At 39.7% G+C, this 16,649-nt stretch overlaps 1 protein-coding gene across 2 annotated transcripts in view; it reads right to left on the bottom strand.

Annotated features, from left to right (window-relative positions):
* STRN (striatin) overlaps positions 1-7,247 on the bottom strand; it is a 110,325-nt gene extending 103,078 nt beyond the window's left edge. Inside the window, exon 1 of one of the 2 annotated variants that reach the window (XM_073214353.1) lies at positions 6,856-7,247. In XM_073214353.1, the coding sequence (XP_073070454.1) occupies positions 6,856-7,089 (234 nt within the window). In that variant the 5' untranslated portion in view covers positions 7,090-7,247. The remainder of the gene's footprint in view (positions 1-6,855) is intronic. The other variant, XM_017670165.3, reaches the window with a different exon arrangement.
* Between the last annotated feature and the right edge of the window lie 9,402 nt (positions 7,248-16,649).

The following is a 16,649-nucleotide window of genomic DNA, read 5'->3' as shown; positions in this document are numbered from 1 at the left end:
TAAGTATATCTCATGATAAAGAGATGTTATCAATGATATAGCTCCCCAGATAATTACTAGGACCATTCTTATTTGTCATTTTTTGAAAGTTTAAGATAGTTCAATTTCCAATAATAGTGCCCTGAAATAACTCTCCTACCGAAAACAGCTGAAATTTCTGGATAAAATATTTTTACCCTCATCTCAGAAAGCAAAGCTTGTAAGAAGGAAAAAATTATTTGGCCAAAATGTAAGGGAAAATGGGAACCCAGCAAGGTATGGGAACACAGGCCACTTTTGCATTTTGGGTACTAGCCAATCAGAACAAATCTGAACTTTAGTTTGGATAGCCTTGCAGAACCCAAAGGGCAAAAATCAAAGACCAGGGTCTTCCACAGTGGGAAGTACAAGTAATATGCCCTACATTTAGCTAAAACCTTAAAAGGGCTTATACTTCCAAGGTAAAGGTGAAACAGAAGTACACTGGCTCTCAAATGTATTCACAACCAAAATGTGCATCAGTTGGGTGGTCCAAACTTCAACCAATGAATTGTTTTAAATTGGTTCCGGATTGGTAATGCCTCTAAAAACCTATCAGAAGCAAATGCAAAAACTTTCTGAAGAAGATACCTTTATTTGAGGTCTCAGATTAGTCTTACACTTTCTCAAGGACAGTGAGCAACACACACAGATAACTATGAACACACACACAAAAACAAGTCATCATGAGCAAGAACCAGCAAAAACAAGAGGCCACAGAAAGGGACCTCCAAGATCTCACACACAGGAAATACAGAGACACCAACTACAAAATAACCATACTTACTAGACTGAAAGAATAAAAGATGACCCTGAAGATATCTACAGGGAACAGAAAACCATTAAGAAAAAATCCAGCATCTTTAAAAAGGAACCAAACTGAACTTCAGTAATCAAAGTGAAAAATTCATTGGATGGTCTTCAAAGATTAGATTCAAAGATTAGATTCAACTGAAGAGAAAATTGATGGACTGGAAGATAAATCAAACAAGAAGATAAATCAAACAAAGCAGGTAGAGATGGAAAGATATAAAATAGCAAATAAAGATGGCATAAGAAACACGTAATCAGAGAACCAGAAGAATAGAGAATGAGATAGAGGAGAAATCTATAGAGATAATGACTGAGAATTTTGCAGAACTAATGAGATGTTAATCCACAGATTCAAGGAGCCAAACGAAGACTCAAATAAAAAGAAAGTTATACCCTGACACATCATAATGAAACTACAGAACACCAAAGCCAAGAGAAAATCTTAAATGTAGCCAATAAAATAAGCTAGAAAACAGCAAAACACAGAAAAATCTCTGACTTGTTTTAAATAACAAGAAAAATGATTAAGCATTAGTGTAACCCTGATTACCTCAGAAGGTGGTAATGATCAAGCAAGATAGTGTATTTGAAAGCTCTTCTTGGATACTGTAAAGGGATCCAGAGGTTTAAATGATAGAGTTTGTATAAAACCTATTTCATTTTTGGTCATTTAAACTCTCTGTGGACCTCACTTTACCTGCAAATGGTTGTACGTGATTATTTCCAAAGTTCATTCCAGCTCAAAAATTAACCTTTCCTTAGATCTCTCAGTCAAGAGGGAAGAAATTCCAATTATAATATTCTGCTGGCTAAAAATAAATGCTAGCGAGTATCAGAAGGAATAACAGAAATATAACAGGAATTATATCCCAAATTCTTTAAAGAGCCATCCATATCTGGAATACTAACACAGGTGTTGAAATCACCAAACTATACATGTAAAATCAGAAATGAACAGCTACAGCAGTGTTCTCAATCTTTAGGGGCCCTAACTCCTAAGATTCTGATTTAATTGGTCTGGGGTAGAGACCAGGAAATGAATATTTTTAAAAGTTTCCCCAGATTATTCTACAACTGCAGCTAAAGCTAAGAAACACTGAAGTGAAGGTACAAATAGTAGGATATGTTTTAAAAGAGTAAACCTCTATAAATCTTTCCAAAATATAATTAAAGATTATAAAATTATCCAGGATAAGAGTAGGATGAAAAATGAACCTGTTTACAGAAACATTCCAAGTTTAAAGGAAGTGGTTTACAGGGACAAATAAAACCAAGGACTAGTTTTATAGAGTGGTTAGTAAATGTATACAATTTGTTACCCAAGAAGCCATGCAAGGCTAAGACAAAGACATTCAGAAGAGTTTACACAAATCACAAGACAGTAGGTTGTTAAGGAAACAAGTAACATTTGAGTATATGATCAATGATTTGAGGCTGACACTGAAGGCAACTATTCACTCCTACTAAATGTCCCTTAGTGCCACCATCAGACCCAGAATATTAGACTGCATGATCCCAGGATGGCACTGACCTGCTCTAGCCTAAGAGTTCATGACTGAAGACTGCTTTTTTCTGGCAACAAGGAGATAAAGGAGAGTACAAATCTATCATGTACTTGCTACCATGTATTTATTCAGTGCTTACTTTGTGTTACATATTAGGCCTCTGCTAGGTACTTTAAAACATCTTATTCAGTTCTCACCAAGTTTATTATTTTATTACCCTCACCTTATACATGAGGAAACTACTTTTCTGAGAAGTCTGAATTACACAAACATGTATTCTTGGCATAAAACAAACTAGAAAGTTTTATAGTGAAGATTTAAATCCAGACCTATGCAATGTTGCCTTTCACTATAATTGTAAGTATGTTATAATAACAAAAAATAAACTGTCATTTTAAGTGCTTACTGTGTCCATTTAAAGGCTCAGTAAATCTTTTCAACAGTCCTATGAAGCTGCTCAGTCAAAATAATTTTGAGTCATTTTCAAACTTCTTTCAAACTTACATCCTATCCTTCAGCACATTTTGCTAGTTCTACTTTCAAAAAGTACTCAGAATCTTCTATATTTGGGATATGTATCAAAACCTATATCCACATATCTCTATGACCCTAGTTCATCTCCGGACTAGATTATTAAAATACAGTGTCCTAATGAGACTCCCCAATTCTTCTACCCTTGTCTTCCCTCTAAATCTATTCTGAACCCTTGCAAGGGTTCCCTTTAAAGACAATGGTGTCACTCCTTTGTTCAAAACATTTCAACAGATGCTTATCTTGCTGGGGTAAAATCTAGAGTCCTTACAATGGGCAAGACCCAGTAACCTCTGTCATCATTTCTTGTTCTCCTCCTCTAATCTAGCCACACTTGCCTCATTATTCCTCAAACATTCCAAGCACGCTCCCTTCTCCCTACTGTTCTCTTTGCCTAGAACTGATTTGATATCCTTGATTGATTTCACCTTTTCAGGTCTTTGCTCACATGGCACCTTATCAATTAAGGTTTTCTTTCTGGCTCTGCCCTCTCAGGCACTCCATCTCCCACTTACCACTTTTATAATGGCACTTAATACCATCCAACATTTTATGTATGGAAATATTTATTACTGCCTGTCTTCTTCGACAATTAAAGCTTCATGAGGGAGGATCTGTTTTCATCATTGTTGCTTCTCCGGTGCCTAGAACAGGACCTAGCATGTAGCAGGTCACTGCAAAACATTTGTTGAATGAAAATATAAACCAATAATGCCAAAACCCAGATTCATAAACACTCCAGTGTACAGCCTCTACACCACATGCCCTAAGTGACTTCAATGAGAACACCTTTTTCACACAATTCTAGCATTTCCAGGTAAAGAGCAGTGCCTCCCCTACTTTACACACATACTAACCACATCAAAAACTAGGAACAGTAATTTTTAATAATTTACTGGCTTGCTTTCCTTAAAGTCAGTAATCTTCAAATACTGAGCCTTAGCTTCTCATTAGTAGGGTTCTCATAAAGTTCTTTCTACCTGCTATTCTCCCCCTTCACAGCTAGCTCTTCTCTAGTCTAAGAAAATTTAAACCCCGCAAATGAGAAACACTTTGATTCTTCTGCGTTTTGTCTTGTTCTGTCACTCCAACTAGACTGCATGTTTCTTTGAGGTCACCTAACCCAGATGTCTCACATACAGAATATTCTCTCAGATATTATGATCAATATTCCATCTCCAATTCCTTTTACAGATATAAAGCTCAGTAATAATTTTGACCATTCTTTTCCCATGGATTACATATTCTCATCTGAGAGGTACTGGTGGCGAGGGAGGGAGATTACCAAAAAGTAAAAGGAAAGTCTTATATTAACTAAGATGCACAAGGGAGAAAAGTGGCAAATAAGTTTTTGGCACAATGTGGCCGATTCTTTACTCCCAGATACTTACTAAGAAGGGAGGAAGTGGTGAAGGCAGGCCAGGTAGATGAAGGCTCGGATTGCCTTTCACAACTCTGCCTGGCAACTTCAAAGAGCAGGACTGACAGGTTCCTGATGGGACAAATTAGACTTAACCTTAAAGGTATTTTTGTTGACTTTGGTGTTAATGACTTGAAGAGAGATTTCAAAAATGAATAGGACACCAACTGATCCAAATTTCAACATCATTTATTCAACTCTCATTTCCTACTGTTTATCTAGAAAATTCTAATGGTGATGGGATTGATTTTAAAGAAATTATTTAAAACATACATTTTCAATTATGCTAATAAGGTCAAGACCATAGATGTCTACAAACTCTCTACCCCCAAAATACATATTTGTTCTGTTTGAAAATATGACATATTCTTTAAGTTTCTCTGTGGATGTTTAATTTGAGCACAAATAAGAAAATACTGTGAAAAGGTAGTGCCCTTAATATGATGAGCACCAGTGAGGAAACCTATCCTTAAGTTTAATATTTGCCATAAATAATCCAGGAAACTGTGTGTGTGCACGCACGTGTACATACATAAAATTGAAGTGATCATAATTACAAGTAAGTTGAAATGTTTAAATATTGCAGGCGTGAGGGAAGCAGATGAGGACATGGGTCAGGGCACATCACGACAGGAGGTTAGATGGGTTGGAAATTTCCAAACTTCCACAGGTGGGAAGGTATGACTTTTCTTATTTTTAACCAAATTAGCAGGACTTATCTTAAATTCTCTCAACTGGGAAATATATTAAAATTTAATAAGTCACATACAAAAATCATTTTCCACAACTGTACAACATTCAAGTTAAAGCCTGCCTTTAACACTTCCTACATCTGAAATCCACAAGCTCATTTACAGAATGCGTTGCTAATAATGGTGAATTACTATTATATTTGAAAGAAGCATTCAAGTCTGCTGGTTATTATACACACACAGATTCATTATGAGAAAAATTACAAATATCAACAGACTAGACCCTAAAGCAACATAACAGTAGGGATGGAAAAGTTCCCAAAGAAAATAAATGTATAACGAAAGAATCAGAAGGAATCTTACAAAGTATGGGTAACTTCCTCACTTCATTCAACTCCTCCCAGAGGCCTTTCCTGGCCACCCCATCTGAAATAGCTGTGCCTATCGCACTCTATTCTTGTACCCTGATTTATTTTTCTCATAGCAGTTGCCCTTACGGGTCAGAATATAATAGAGTTACATTTGCTGATTGTTTGCCTCCCAACTAACATAAGCTCTAGGAGGGCAGAAGCTTTGTCAGTTTTGTTAATTCCAGGGCCTAGAGACACACACCTGCACTTGATAATGTGCTGAATAAATACATGATGAAACTGAAGTTCAGAGAGGTTAAAGGATTTCCTGAAGGCCACAGAGCTAGCAGCAAATACAGCAAACCCTTTCCACTACAAAAACTCTGTCTGCTGGCTAGAATTTCCACAGCCACTTCCACAACACCAAAGCAGCCTGTTCCAGCACATGATTCCATTTAATATATTTCTCCCTTTCTTTTTTTCAAGTGCCACAGAAAATACATGCTACAAAAAAAAACAAAAAACACTGGTAGCATCTTAACTCTTAAGTGTTTCACCAACCAAACCTATACTCAGATTTCATAAGCCTACAGAGGATTAGCCTGTAAAACAGACACAGCCACATAGTTCTTTAAGTTCCCTGTGAAATTGGTATATGCCTTTTAGTTTTAAGACCACTGAAACCTACATACCAATTCAGAATGGCCTGTAAAGTATCATCCTCACTGTCCAGCTTCTAAGAGCCTCAACAACAGCTCCTCCCTGGATATACTTTATCTTGTAGTTTATGCAAGGAAATGTAGCCAACTTTAAAGTCCCTTTTAGTTCCCTTCAAAGGACAAATTAACCTCACAAAACACTGAATCCTTAAGAAGTTTTAGATTCTGTAAACAGGAAACCATCACTGTGATCATCTATGCCCTCCATTCAAAATCCATGAATCTGAAATACCTAAATGAAACGCGGGAGGGGGTGAGAGAGAGGAAAGAGAAGAAACATTTACATACATAAAAAGGGAGCAGATATTCCTAGTAACACTTTCGCCCAACATTAGCTGCTTGCCTCAAGTCAAGGCCACCTTCCTTTAGGAAGAGGAGAGGAGCCAACCGCCCATGCCTTTGGCGAGGAACGTCTCTAGACCTAGGGGGCGAATCACTAGGGCAGAGGATGATTTGCTCGCCGCCTCTCAAACTACTGTCAGCCCAATCAGTAAACTGAAAGGGATAATCTCAAATGTGGGATGGCAAGAGAGTTGCAATGAGACTTAGAGTTGAGAAGGAAACGGCAGACCAAAAGGAGCGGGGAGGGTAAACAACGCATCAGCGGAGGGGGTGGGAACCTGGGTCAAGAAGCGGGGTCAACGGAAGGCAAAGGTGAAGAGAGGACGGGAAGGAGGTGCTGAGAAGGATGGGCCGGAGGGAAGAGGGAGAGGGGCGCGAGGGCTGAAGCGGAGGTGGGGGGGAAGGGTCCGGGGCGGGGCGGAAGGAGCGAAGAGGCGGGATGAAGAAGGCCGGGAGGGTCTTTACCTGCAGCTCCGCCCGCTCCACCTCCCACTGGGCTCTCTCCACCTCGAAGCGGGCCCACTCATGCTGCAGGAAGTGCAGGATCCCCGGCAGGCTGTACTGAGCTCGGGCCGCCCCCGCCGCAGCCACCCCGTCGCCGGCCGGTGCAGCCTCCGCCAGAGGCCCGAGACCCTTGGCACCGCCGGCGCCCGGGTGGTTGTTACTGAAGAAGACGCCGGGACCCGCCTGCTCGTCCATGGCGGCCGCAGAAACCGGGGAGCTGCCCAGGCGCCCAGCAGCGGAGGCGACCGCGGCGGCCAGCAGCGCCTCCTCCTCCCTCCGCCGCTCCCCGCCCACACCCCAGTCAGCAGGGAGCAGCCGCCTGGGCGCGGGGGCCGGCCGAGCCCGGGACGGGCCGGGAAATGGGTCAACTGCGGCGCGCGGGCGGCCCGGGGCCTGCCGGGAAATGTAGTCGCGGGGCGCGGGCGGGGTCGGCCGCGGCGGCCTGGGGGTCTGCGCTGGGCTCGGGCGCGGCCGCAGCCCCGCCCCTGCCGCCGCTGCGGCGGCGGTGGCGGTGGCGGTATCGGGAACGCTGGTTTCCTCAGCGTGGGGACCGGGCCCGGCGGGCGGCGCTCCGGTCGCCCTCGCACGCGGAAGTCCTCACGCCGTGCTCCCTGTTGCGCGCGCGCGCGCACACACACGGAAGTTATCTGCCAAGATACCCGCCGAGGATGCACAATTTTTAGGGTCTCCTGGTAGTTCTGTTAAAAAACAAATTCAAAGCGGACTCGCTGGACCGGCCCCTGGGTGGGGGTTCTCCAGCCCGCGGAAGCCGGCCTCTCCCTTTGGTTCCCACTGAGGTGTTTCTCTGACCCTAGAAGCTCTCAGTTCTCCCCCAATCTACGTATCGCTGTCGCTCCTCCCTTTCTTGTTCACTTGGCGGTTCAAACCTGTTGCCTGATGAGTCTTAACTTGTAAGGAACACCGATCACTGTTTCTTCTAGAATAGCAACTTTCAGCTTCTTCCAAATGCCAGTCTGTTGACACCTCATCTGAAACTGTGCTCCCCTTAAGTCCCTCTCCCTTGGTAATTAATCTGGCAGTAAATCCTGTAAAAGTTTCAGATATCCACAGTTCTGTTACTTAGGTCTTTTTCCTCTCTTCTTACCGCTCAGTTCTTACTCTGAATTTCAATTCAACAAACACTTGATTATCAGTTATTTGTGTCTCTGGGAATAGAAGGGTAAATGACACACAGTCATCAAAGGAGACTGGCAAGTATATAATTCTCACGGTGCCTTAAAGCTGCGCTACCCTGAAAAAGTTCCTTTCTGTTCCCTGTAACTGTCTTAGGTGTCCACGCTCTTTTCCCTTTTTTTTGTCCGATTCCCAGCTTCTTCCACGGTTGACCTGCCAACTTGGAACTGTATAATCCTACCAAAGGCACACCAGAGTATTTTCAAGTTTTTCTCTATCAATGTTACCCTTCCCCCGAAGTATAGTTAAATTCACACTATAAATTCACGCTACAGCGGTAATGAAATGAAGATGCCTGAAAAAATTAACAAATGGGAATGAAATCAAACACTTAATTTGGTCCCAGTAACAACTTATTTTAATTCTTTTGTGCGATGGATTTCTGGGGTATCAGAACTGATGGTCATGAAAAATTTAAAGATACAGACTGGTGAGTGACATGTCAGGGAAGGACATCCTGTCCCTGTCCTCTCCCCCCTCTCTTCCCATGGCTACTTGTGAAAACTACAGGAAACACATTGTATCTGTTCTGGTAGCAAATAAACATGGCAAGCTCTCTTCTCCCACTTACTGAATGTTTCTGCTTTATGAATTCATTCTTTATAATAAAAATTTGATCCAGGCCTGGCCAAATTTCCTGTATTGTAAATTATTTTGGCTCTAGGTGTCCTTTGAGATACTGCCCAATCCTCTCATTTTACAGCTCAAGAAACTGAAATCCAAAGAAGTTGAGACTTGTCCACAATGAGGCTTTGAGTGACTAGAAACCAGAATTCCAGACTGTTATCTCATTGATCTTTCCATTAACACATTGCCTCCTCCTTTAATCAGAGCTACCAGAGTACCAAGAGGACAATTAGGCAACAATGGCATATTTTTTCATCCGAAGGATTTAAATAATCTTACGTTTTGAAGGTCAGAAGGTATTTTTCCCCTAATAGAAGACATGTCCAACAGTTCCTCTCAATAATTCATGACACACTATAAAATATAATTAAATTTAATGGTAGCTGTTTAAGAACCCGTTAAGTCCTAGAACCTATAAAATTCCTATAACATGGGCAGTAAATTGAACATGAGCATTAATAACTTCTTTTCTGGATGTGTCTCCTCAGGCAAGGGAAATGAGTAAAAATAAACAAGTGAGACTCCATTAAACTAAAAAGCTTCTGCACAGCAAAGTAAACCATTAACAAAACAAAAAGGCAACCCATGAATGGAAGAATATATTCCCAAATGATATATCCAATAAGGGGCTAATATCCAAAATATATAAAGAACTCATAAAAGTTAACATCAAAAACTGGCAGAGGATCTGAATAGATCTGTTTACAAAGAACTACAGATGGCCAATAGACACGTGAAAAAATGCTCAATATCACTTCATCAGGCAAGTGCAAATCAAGTGAGATACTGCTCCACACCACTCAAAATGGCGAATATCAACAAGACAAGAAATAAGTGTTGATGAGGATGTGGAGGAAAGGGAACCCTCTTACACCACTGGGAGGATTGTAAATCGGTGCAGCCTCTATGGAAAGCAGTAGGGAGGTTCCTCAAAAAACAAACCATAGAAATGCCATGTGACCCAGTAATTTCACTTTTCGAATTTTACCCAAAGAAAATAAAATGACTAATTTGAAAACATACATGAGTCCCCATGTTTATTACAGCATTATTTATTACAACAATGAAAAAAACCTAACACAGGAGGAGATTAAACTAATACAGCTCTGAAGTTGCAGCAAGACTTCTCTTAAGAATATTGATGATCAACTTGCATTTCTCTAAGCAAAGATAAACTGATTTTTTAGCACATTCCCTTCCATTCTCCCCACCAACTACATCCCTTCTTTATCCTTTGCTCTTTTAAAATTTCCAGTGAAGAGAAATTAAAGAGGACACTAACAAATGGAAACTCATTCCATGCTCTTGGCTAGGAAGAATTAATATTGTCAAAATGGCCATCCTGCCTAAAGCAATCTACAGATTCAATGCAATGCCTATCAAAATACCAACAACATTCTTCAATGAACTGGAACAAATAGTTTTAATATTCATATGGAACCACAAAAGACCCTGAATAGCCAAAGCAATCCTGAGAAGGAAGAATAAAGCAGGGGGTATCTCACTTCCCAAATTCAAGCTCTACTACAAAGCCACAGTAATCAAGACAATTTGGTACTGGCACAAGAACAGACCCACAGACCAGTGGAACAGAACAGTCCAGATATTAACCCAAACATATATGGTCAATTAATATATTATAAAGGAGCCATGGATATACAATGGGGAAACGACAGCCTCTTCAATAGCTGGTGTTGGCAAAACTGGACTTCTACATGTAAAAGAATGAAAGTGGATCATTGTCTAACCCCATACACAAAAGTAAATTTGAAATGGATCAAAGACCTGAATGTAAGTCATGAAACCATAAAACTGTTAGAAAAAAACATAGGCAAAAATCTCTTGGACATAAACATGAGCAACTTCTTCATGAACATATCTTCCCGGCCAAGGGAAATAAAAGCAAAAATGAACACCTGCGACTACGTCAAACTGAAAAGCTTCTGTACAGCAAAGGACACCACCAATAGAACAAAAAGACATTCTACAGTATGAGAGAATATATTCATAAATAACATATCCAATAAAGGGTTGACATCCAAAATATATAAAGAGCTCATGCACCTCAACAAACAAAAAGCAAATAATCCAGTCAAAATATGGGCAGAGGAGCTGAACAGACACTTCTCCAAAGAAGAAATTCAGATGGCCAACAGATACATGAAAAGATGCTCCACATCACTGGTCATCAGAGAAATGCAAATTAAAACCACAATGAAATATCACCTCACACCAGTAAGGATCGCCACCATCCAAAAGACAAACAACAAATGTTGGCAAGGATGTGGAGAAAGGGAAACCCTCCTATACTGCTGGTGGGAATGTAAATTAGTTCTACCATTGTGGAAAGCAGTATGGAGGTTCCTCAAAAACTCAAAATAGAAATATCACTTGACCCAGGAATTCCACTCTTAGGAATTTACCCTAAGAATGCAACATCCCAGTTTGAAAAAGACAGATACACCCCTATATTTATCGCAGCACTATTTACAATAGCCAAGAAATGGAAGCAACCTAAGTGTCGATCATTAGATGAATGGATAAAGAAGATGTGGTACATATACACAATGGAATATTATTCAGCCATAAGAAGAAAACAAATCCTACCATTTGCAACAACATGGATGGAGCTAGAGGGTATTATGCTCAGTGAAATAAGCCAGGCAGAGAAAGACGAGCATCAAATTATTTCACTCATATGTGGAGTATAAGAATGAAGAAAAAACTGAAGGAGCAAAACAGCAGCAGACTCACAGAACCCAAGAATAGACTAACAGTTACCAAAGGGAAAGGGACTGGGGAGGATGGGTGGTAAGGGAGGAGGGAAAGAAAGGGGGCACTACGATTAGTATGCATAATGTTGGGGGGGCACGGAGAAGGCTGTACAGCACGGAGAGGACAGGTAGTGATTCTACAGCATCTTACTATGCTGATGGACAGTGACTGCAATGGGGTATGCGGGGGGAACTTGGTGATGGGGGGAGTCTTGTAAAAATAATGTTTCTCATGTAATTGTAGATTAATGATACCAAAATAAAAAATAAATTAAAAAATAAAAAATTTCCAGTAAATAAAAGAAAGCTCTACTCAACAGGTTGTCTCCTTCTCTGTCCTCTTCTTCTTCTTTTCCTCCTTCTTCTCCTGCCCCTTTCTCCTCCTCCCCCACCTCTTCCTTTTTCTTTAATAACAATGGTGCCCCCATTCCTAAGGTAGGAACGAAATTTCAAGCAATGAATGTAATCTTCGTTTAGTAGAAATGGCCATTGCAGGGGGTGGGGAAGGGGAGAACAGTTTTATAAACTGGCTATTCTTGCCAACTATGCAAGAGACTACTGGTTTCTAGGCGGATCCTTTGCTAAGTGGAAGACAGCCAACCTTCATTTAGGCTTGAGTCGTCCAGAACAGCACCTCCCCTCGCAAACCTCCATCTGATATTCCTTAAATATAACGTCAGTTCTCAAAAGAATTGAAATGAGGTACACTACTTTTTTATAAACATGACAGGGGGAAAAATCTGGGCATTGTGCCAGAAAAACAAGAGAAATGAAGGAGGTTAAAGAGGTACAGTACATTTGTGTTTTAATTTTTGGAGACTATGTTTTCTTAACTTTTTCAAACAAGATTTAACTATTTTGCATGTATTACATCTTTCTCCCTCTACTCTGCCAGTCCTCAATATGCTACTGTTGCTCAGTGTGTGTTAATTTTAGCACTTGCAGTTGTTCTCTGTAATGGAAAATTCTACCATTATCTCTGTTATCTCCTTTCCCAGATTTCCCTCTAGCTGCAGGACATGAAGTAACAAAAAATAGGAGGGGTTGGAACCAGCTCATATATACTTTCATGTGAACTCATAGTGTGTAACATTACAGCCAATGAGCTGATTGTATTCGAGTTTAAGGAAACCAATACATACACTTTCATTATAGGAGAAAAATGTTATTTGAATAATACAGTTTTTAGTATATGGCAATAACCATATTAATGCTGCATTTTTATGAGAATGCAGCCAGATGAAAATGTGAAGGAAGAGAACAAATTAGCTATAAGAAGATTATTCCATGTTTTTTCAGCAAAATTCATAAACCCAAAGAAGAAAAATACACAGTGCATTTGATTTGTTGAAAGAAGCCCAATATAGTTGACACCAATGAGCAAGAGGAAAGTAGAATTATTATCTTTACAGCTAGCACTTATTGAGCATTACTCAATAAAAGCATTGCACTTTACATGCATTAACTTGATCTTTATAATATCACTATGAGATAAGCACTAAAGTTATCTTCATTTGACAGGTACCATATGGCCCTAGGGCCAGCAATAAATAAAACGAGGTGAAATAGGTAAGGGCCAGATTAGGCAGGGCCTTTGAAGGTCACTTTAAAGAACTGGTCTTGTTACCAGGTCCAAACTCATTCCACTTGCCATACAACAGGCCAGTGAGTTGAAAGACAGGATGTTGGGGTAAGGAGAGACTTTGTTCTGAAAGCCAGCAGACCAAGGAGATGGCAGACTAATGTCCTGAAGTACCATGTTAACTCAGGGTTGATTTCAAGCTGCCTTGATGCTAGGGGAAGGGGAGCAGGAGTGCAAGCAGTTTAGGTGACTGAAGGCTGCATGCCTCTGGGTGCCAGCAAGGGTGCAAGAGAGCTGAGGAACTCTGGGTCCCTGGTTAGTTGATTTGCATCAACCTACATCTGGCCACAGTGTTCCTGTAACTCTGACAGGGCAATCATTGTTTCTCTACCTCCTTGAGGGAAGCAAGCTTTGGGGAAGGGGCTTTTTACAGAAATCTCAAACTGTAAGCAAAATCCATTTGCATGATTAACAAGCCTACACTCAGGGCTGCAGGACTGAGCAGAAGCCTTTTCCTTTCTTTTTTTCTTTTGGCCCAAAGGTTAAAGCAACAAAGGTGACAAAATAATAGCATGCAGGCAGAGAAGCCAAGCTTTTCTATCTCTTAAAATTTTTATGCTAAGGTAACCAACTGAAGAGTTTTCAGCAAGGTATCAGATTTGAATTTATAAAGATCACTTCAGTTTCTGTGTGGAAAATAAAGCATTAGCCAACATTTCTAAATTGGTCAGGCACTATTTCTAAGGATCAGGCACTATTTTTAAGTCATTTGCAAGTATTAACTCATTTCATGCACACCTATACTGTAAAACAGGTATGAATATTAGTCTCGTTTTACAGATGCAGAAACTGAGGCACAGAGAGGATGAATGACTTTCCAGTGTTACACAGCTTGTACGTGACAGAATCAGGTTCCAACCCAAGCAAACTGACCCTACAGTCCACACCAATCACTTTGCTATGCTGTCATCAAATGTGGTGATTTGCACTAGGATGGTAATAAAGGCAAAAAAGACATATGGGGAAATCTGACAAGATATTTAGGTAACTTGGTGATGAACTAAGTATAAGGAGGGAGAAGGTGGGAAGTGTCAGGGATGATTCCACGACTTGAGGCTTATGCAACAGGATAAAATAGTTGGGCTGTTTACTGGGAGATCAAGAGTTCAGAAGCAGGTTTTAGATGAGGAGGTGAAGAGTTTGATTTTAAACTGAGTTTAAAGAGTCTCTGAGACAACCAATGAGTAGGTAGTCACATATGCAATTGTGAAGAACTAAAGACAGGCTAGGGCTCTGGACAATCCTGCCTATTATTCTCTACCATACCATACTTCATACCTTTCCTTCCAACTACTTACCAAAGTGTGTGATTATTTTATATCTCTTTCCAGGTAGAATGTAAACCTATCATGGCAGCTTCTTTCCTTGACTAATCACTATTGGGTTCCCAACGCCTGGCATATAGTAGGTGTTCTATAAATAATTGTCCAATGAATGAATAAGAGACAGCACTGAGGATTATAATCCCCAAACCTCTGACAAACAGGAATTCAAGTTCTCTCTGCATGTGTCCAGTGTCAAGGAATGCCCTATCATAAGGCAATCATTTTTAAAAATAACTTACAGCAAATTTTATTCACTTAAAGATTACCTTGCAATTTCTGCTGTTAATTTGGCAAATTTCATCAGATTCTTCAAGAGGGCACATAGGTCAGGCCACCCCCAGAGAAACCAATGCTCCTTTGTCAACAAGCAGGTCTTAGGAGGGGGGACATGCATTTTACCTGGAGGACCTGGGTCCCTGGACAGTTAACTGCTGGTCTCAGTCAGATGGTAAAACAGGGACTTGACAAAATAGTTGTTTGCAGTTGAGATTTTAGCCTTTAAGGCAATCATTTTTTAATAGCTCTCTTAGAAAATTCTTCTTGTGTGCTCAATTGCAAACCACTTATTTGAAACATTCATTGACTTGTTGGTGCAGTCAGCTATCTGGTCCTCCTATCTGAAGATTAATGACCATGTTGCTCTTTTTCATCCTCAATTTCTCTATATCACTTGACTTGGATACAGGCCAGTTTGTCATTGCTCTTGATATGTGACATCCAAAGCATATCCTCCAAGCCCCTATTCCACACATACACACTGGGGTCCCACAGCACAGAGGACTGTCACCCTCCTTGTTTAAACAAATGTCTTTTAACTAACATAGGCCAAGCTCAAGTAACTTTTTCTTTTAGTTTCATAATGATTTACAGTAAACTAAAATACTGTTTTTTAAAAAGTTTAGGTATATCAAATATTTGTGGAGATTTAATGGTACTCCCAGGTATTTTCTTGGAATTTGGAAAACAATGACCCAGTTTCATTTTCATGTCTGTTATTTCAAAAAGCATCTCTTTCTAAGATTCAGCAATGTGTATCAAAATTCAAACCTGTCATATTTTTTATAACTCCTTTAAAGATTTTCTCCTAAGAAAGTAATCTACCAAGTACCCCAACATAGGGCAATAGCTAAATCAATAATGGTAAGTCCATTATTTAGTAGGCATCAAAAAAGGATGGTTACTAAATCTACCCTGCATTATTACTAGAGTAATTCTATGGGGAAATGCTTATAAAATAAGCAGGAAAAGCAGGATACAACATCCTATTTTCAGGATGCTTACAAATGGGAATGGAAATAGACTAAAATATCAACAGTAATGGAGTCTGTGTGGCGAACTGCAGTGATTTTTAAATGCAAATCTTATAGTTATATAATGTATAAAAGTTGCTTTCCTTTTTTCATTCTTTTATGCTCTTTAGATAAAATTAAAGGCTTTGTTTCACAAATAAAACAAGAGAGGCATTTTCCTATAAAACTGGAGACAATTTGGAAAGAAGGAAAACATTTAAAGAGAGCATGAATAGGAAAACTTAAAAGTTGGAAAAGCCAAACAAGTTCACTTAAATTTTCTTGGATTCTTTTAGATCACCTTGTAAGTCAAGGTGGGGAAGTGTATGGTTCTCACATATTTGTTCAGTGACAGCACCACCAAAAACTTGGTTCAGGATAATTTTCCAAGTTATGATTAGGACATCAAATTCTTATTTGTTTAAGTAAAAATTTGTGAACCCCGTTAAGTCATAATTTCATAAGCCTTTAGAACTAGAAATGCGTTTATAATGATTAAATCAGGTTTTAAAAAGAGTCCATATGATGGAAAGCATTAAAGGTGAGAAATTTATTTATAGCTGTACTCTAGCCATTTCTGGCAACAACCTAAAAATTTCAATAAAGAATGAAAAAAAAGTGAGGAATAGTAATTCACATGGTTAAATGTGTTTTGAAAATTGGGCTAATTATATCCATCATCTAGCATTGTTTGAATAAAAAGAAATAATGGATATAAAGGGTCCTGCATACCTGCACACACAGAGGAGAAACAGCAGCTCTTCTTGGCAGTAATAATCTATGATATTTTATCTGCTTTTTGAATTTAATGTATTTTATACTATCATACTGTGATGGCAAGTTAAACTACTTATCATAGCCAAAGCAATACTGAGAAGGAAGAAAAAAGCAGGGGGATCTTGCT

This window comes from Manis javanica, chromosome 1, assembly GCF_040802235.1.
Source record: "Manis javanica isolate MJ-LG chromosome 1, MJ_LKY, whole genome shotgun sequence".
Lineage (NCBI taxonomy): Eukaryota > Metazoa > Chordata > Mammalia > Pholidota > Manidae > Manis > Manis javanica.
This window is presented reverse-complemented; position numbering and strand designations above follow the sequence as displayed.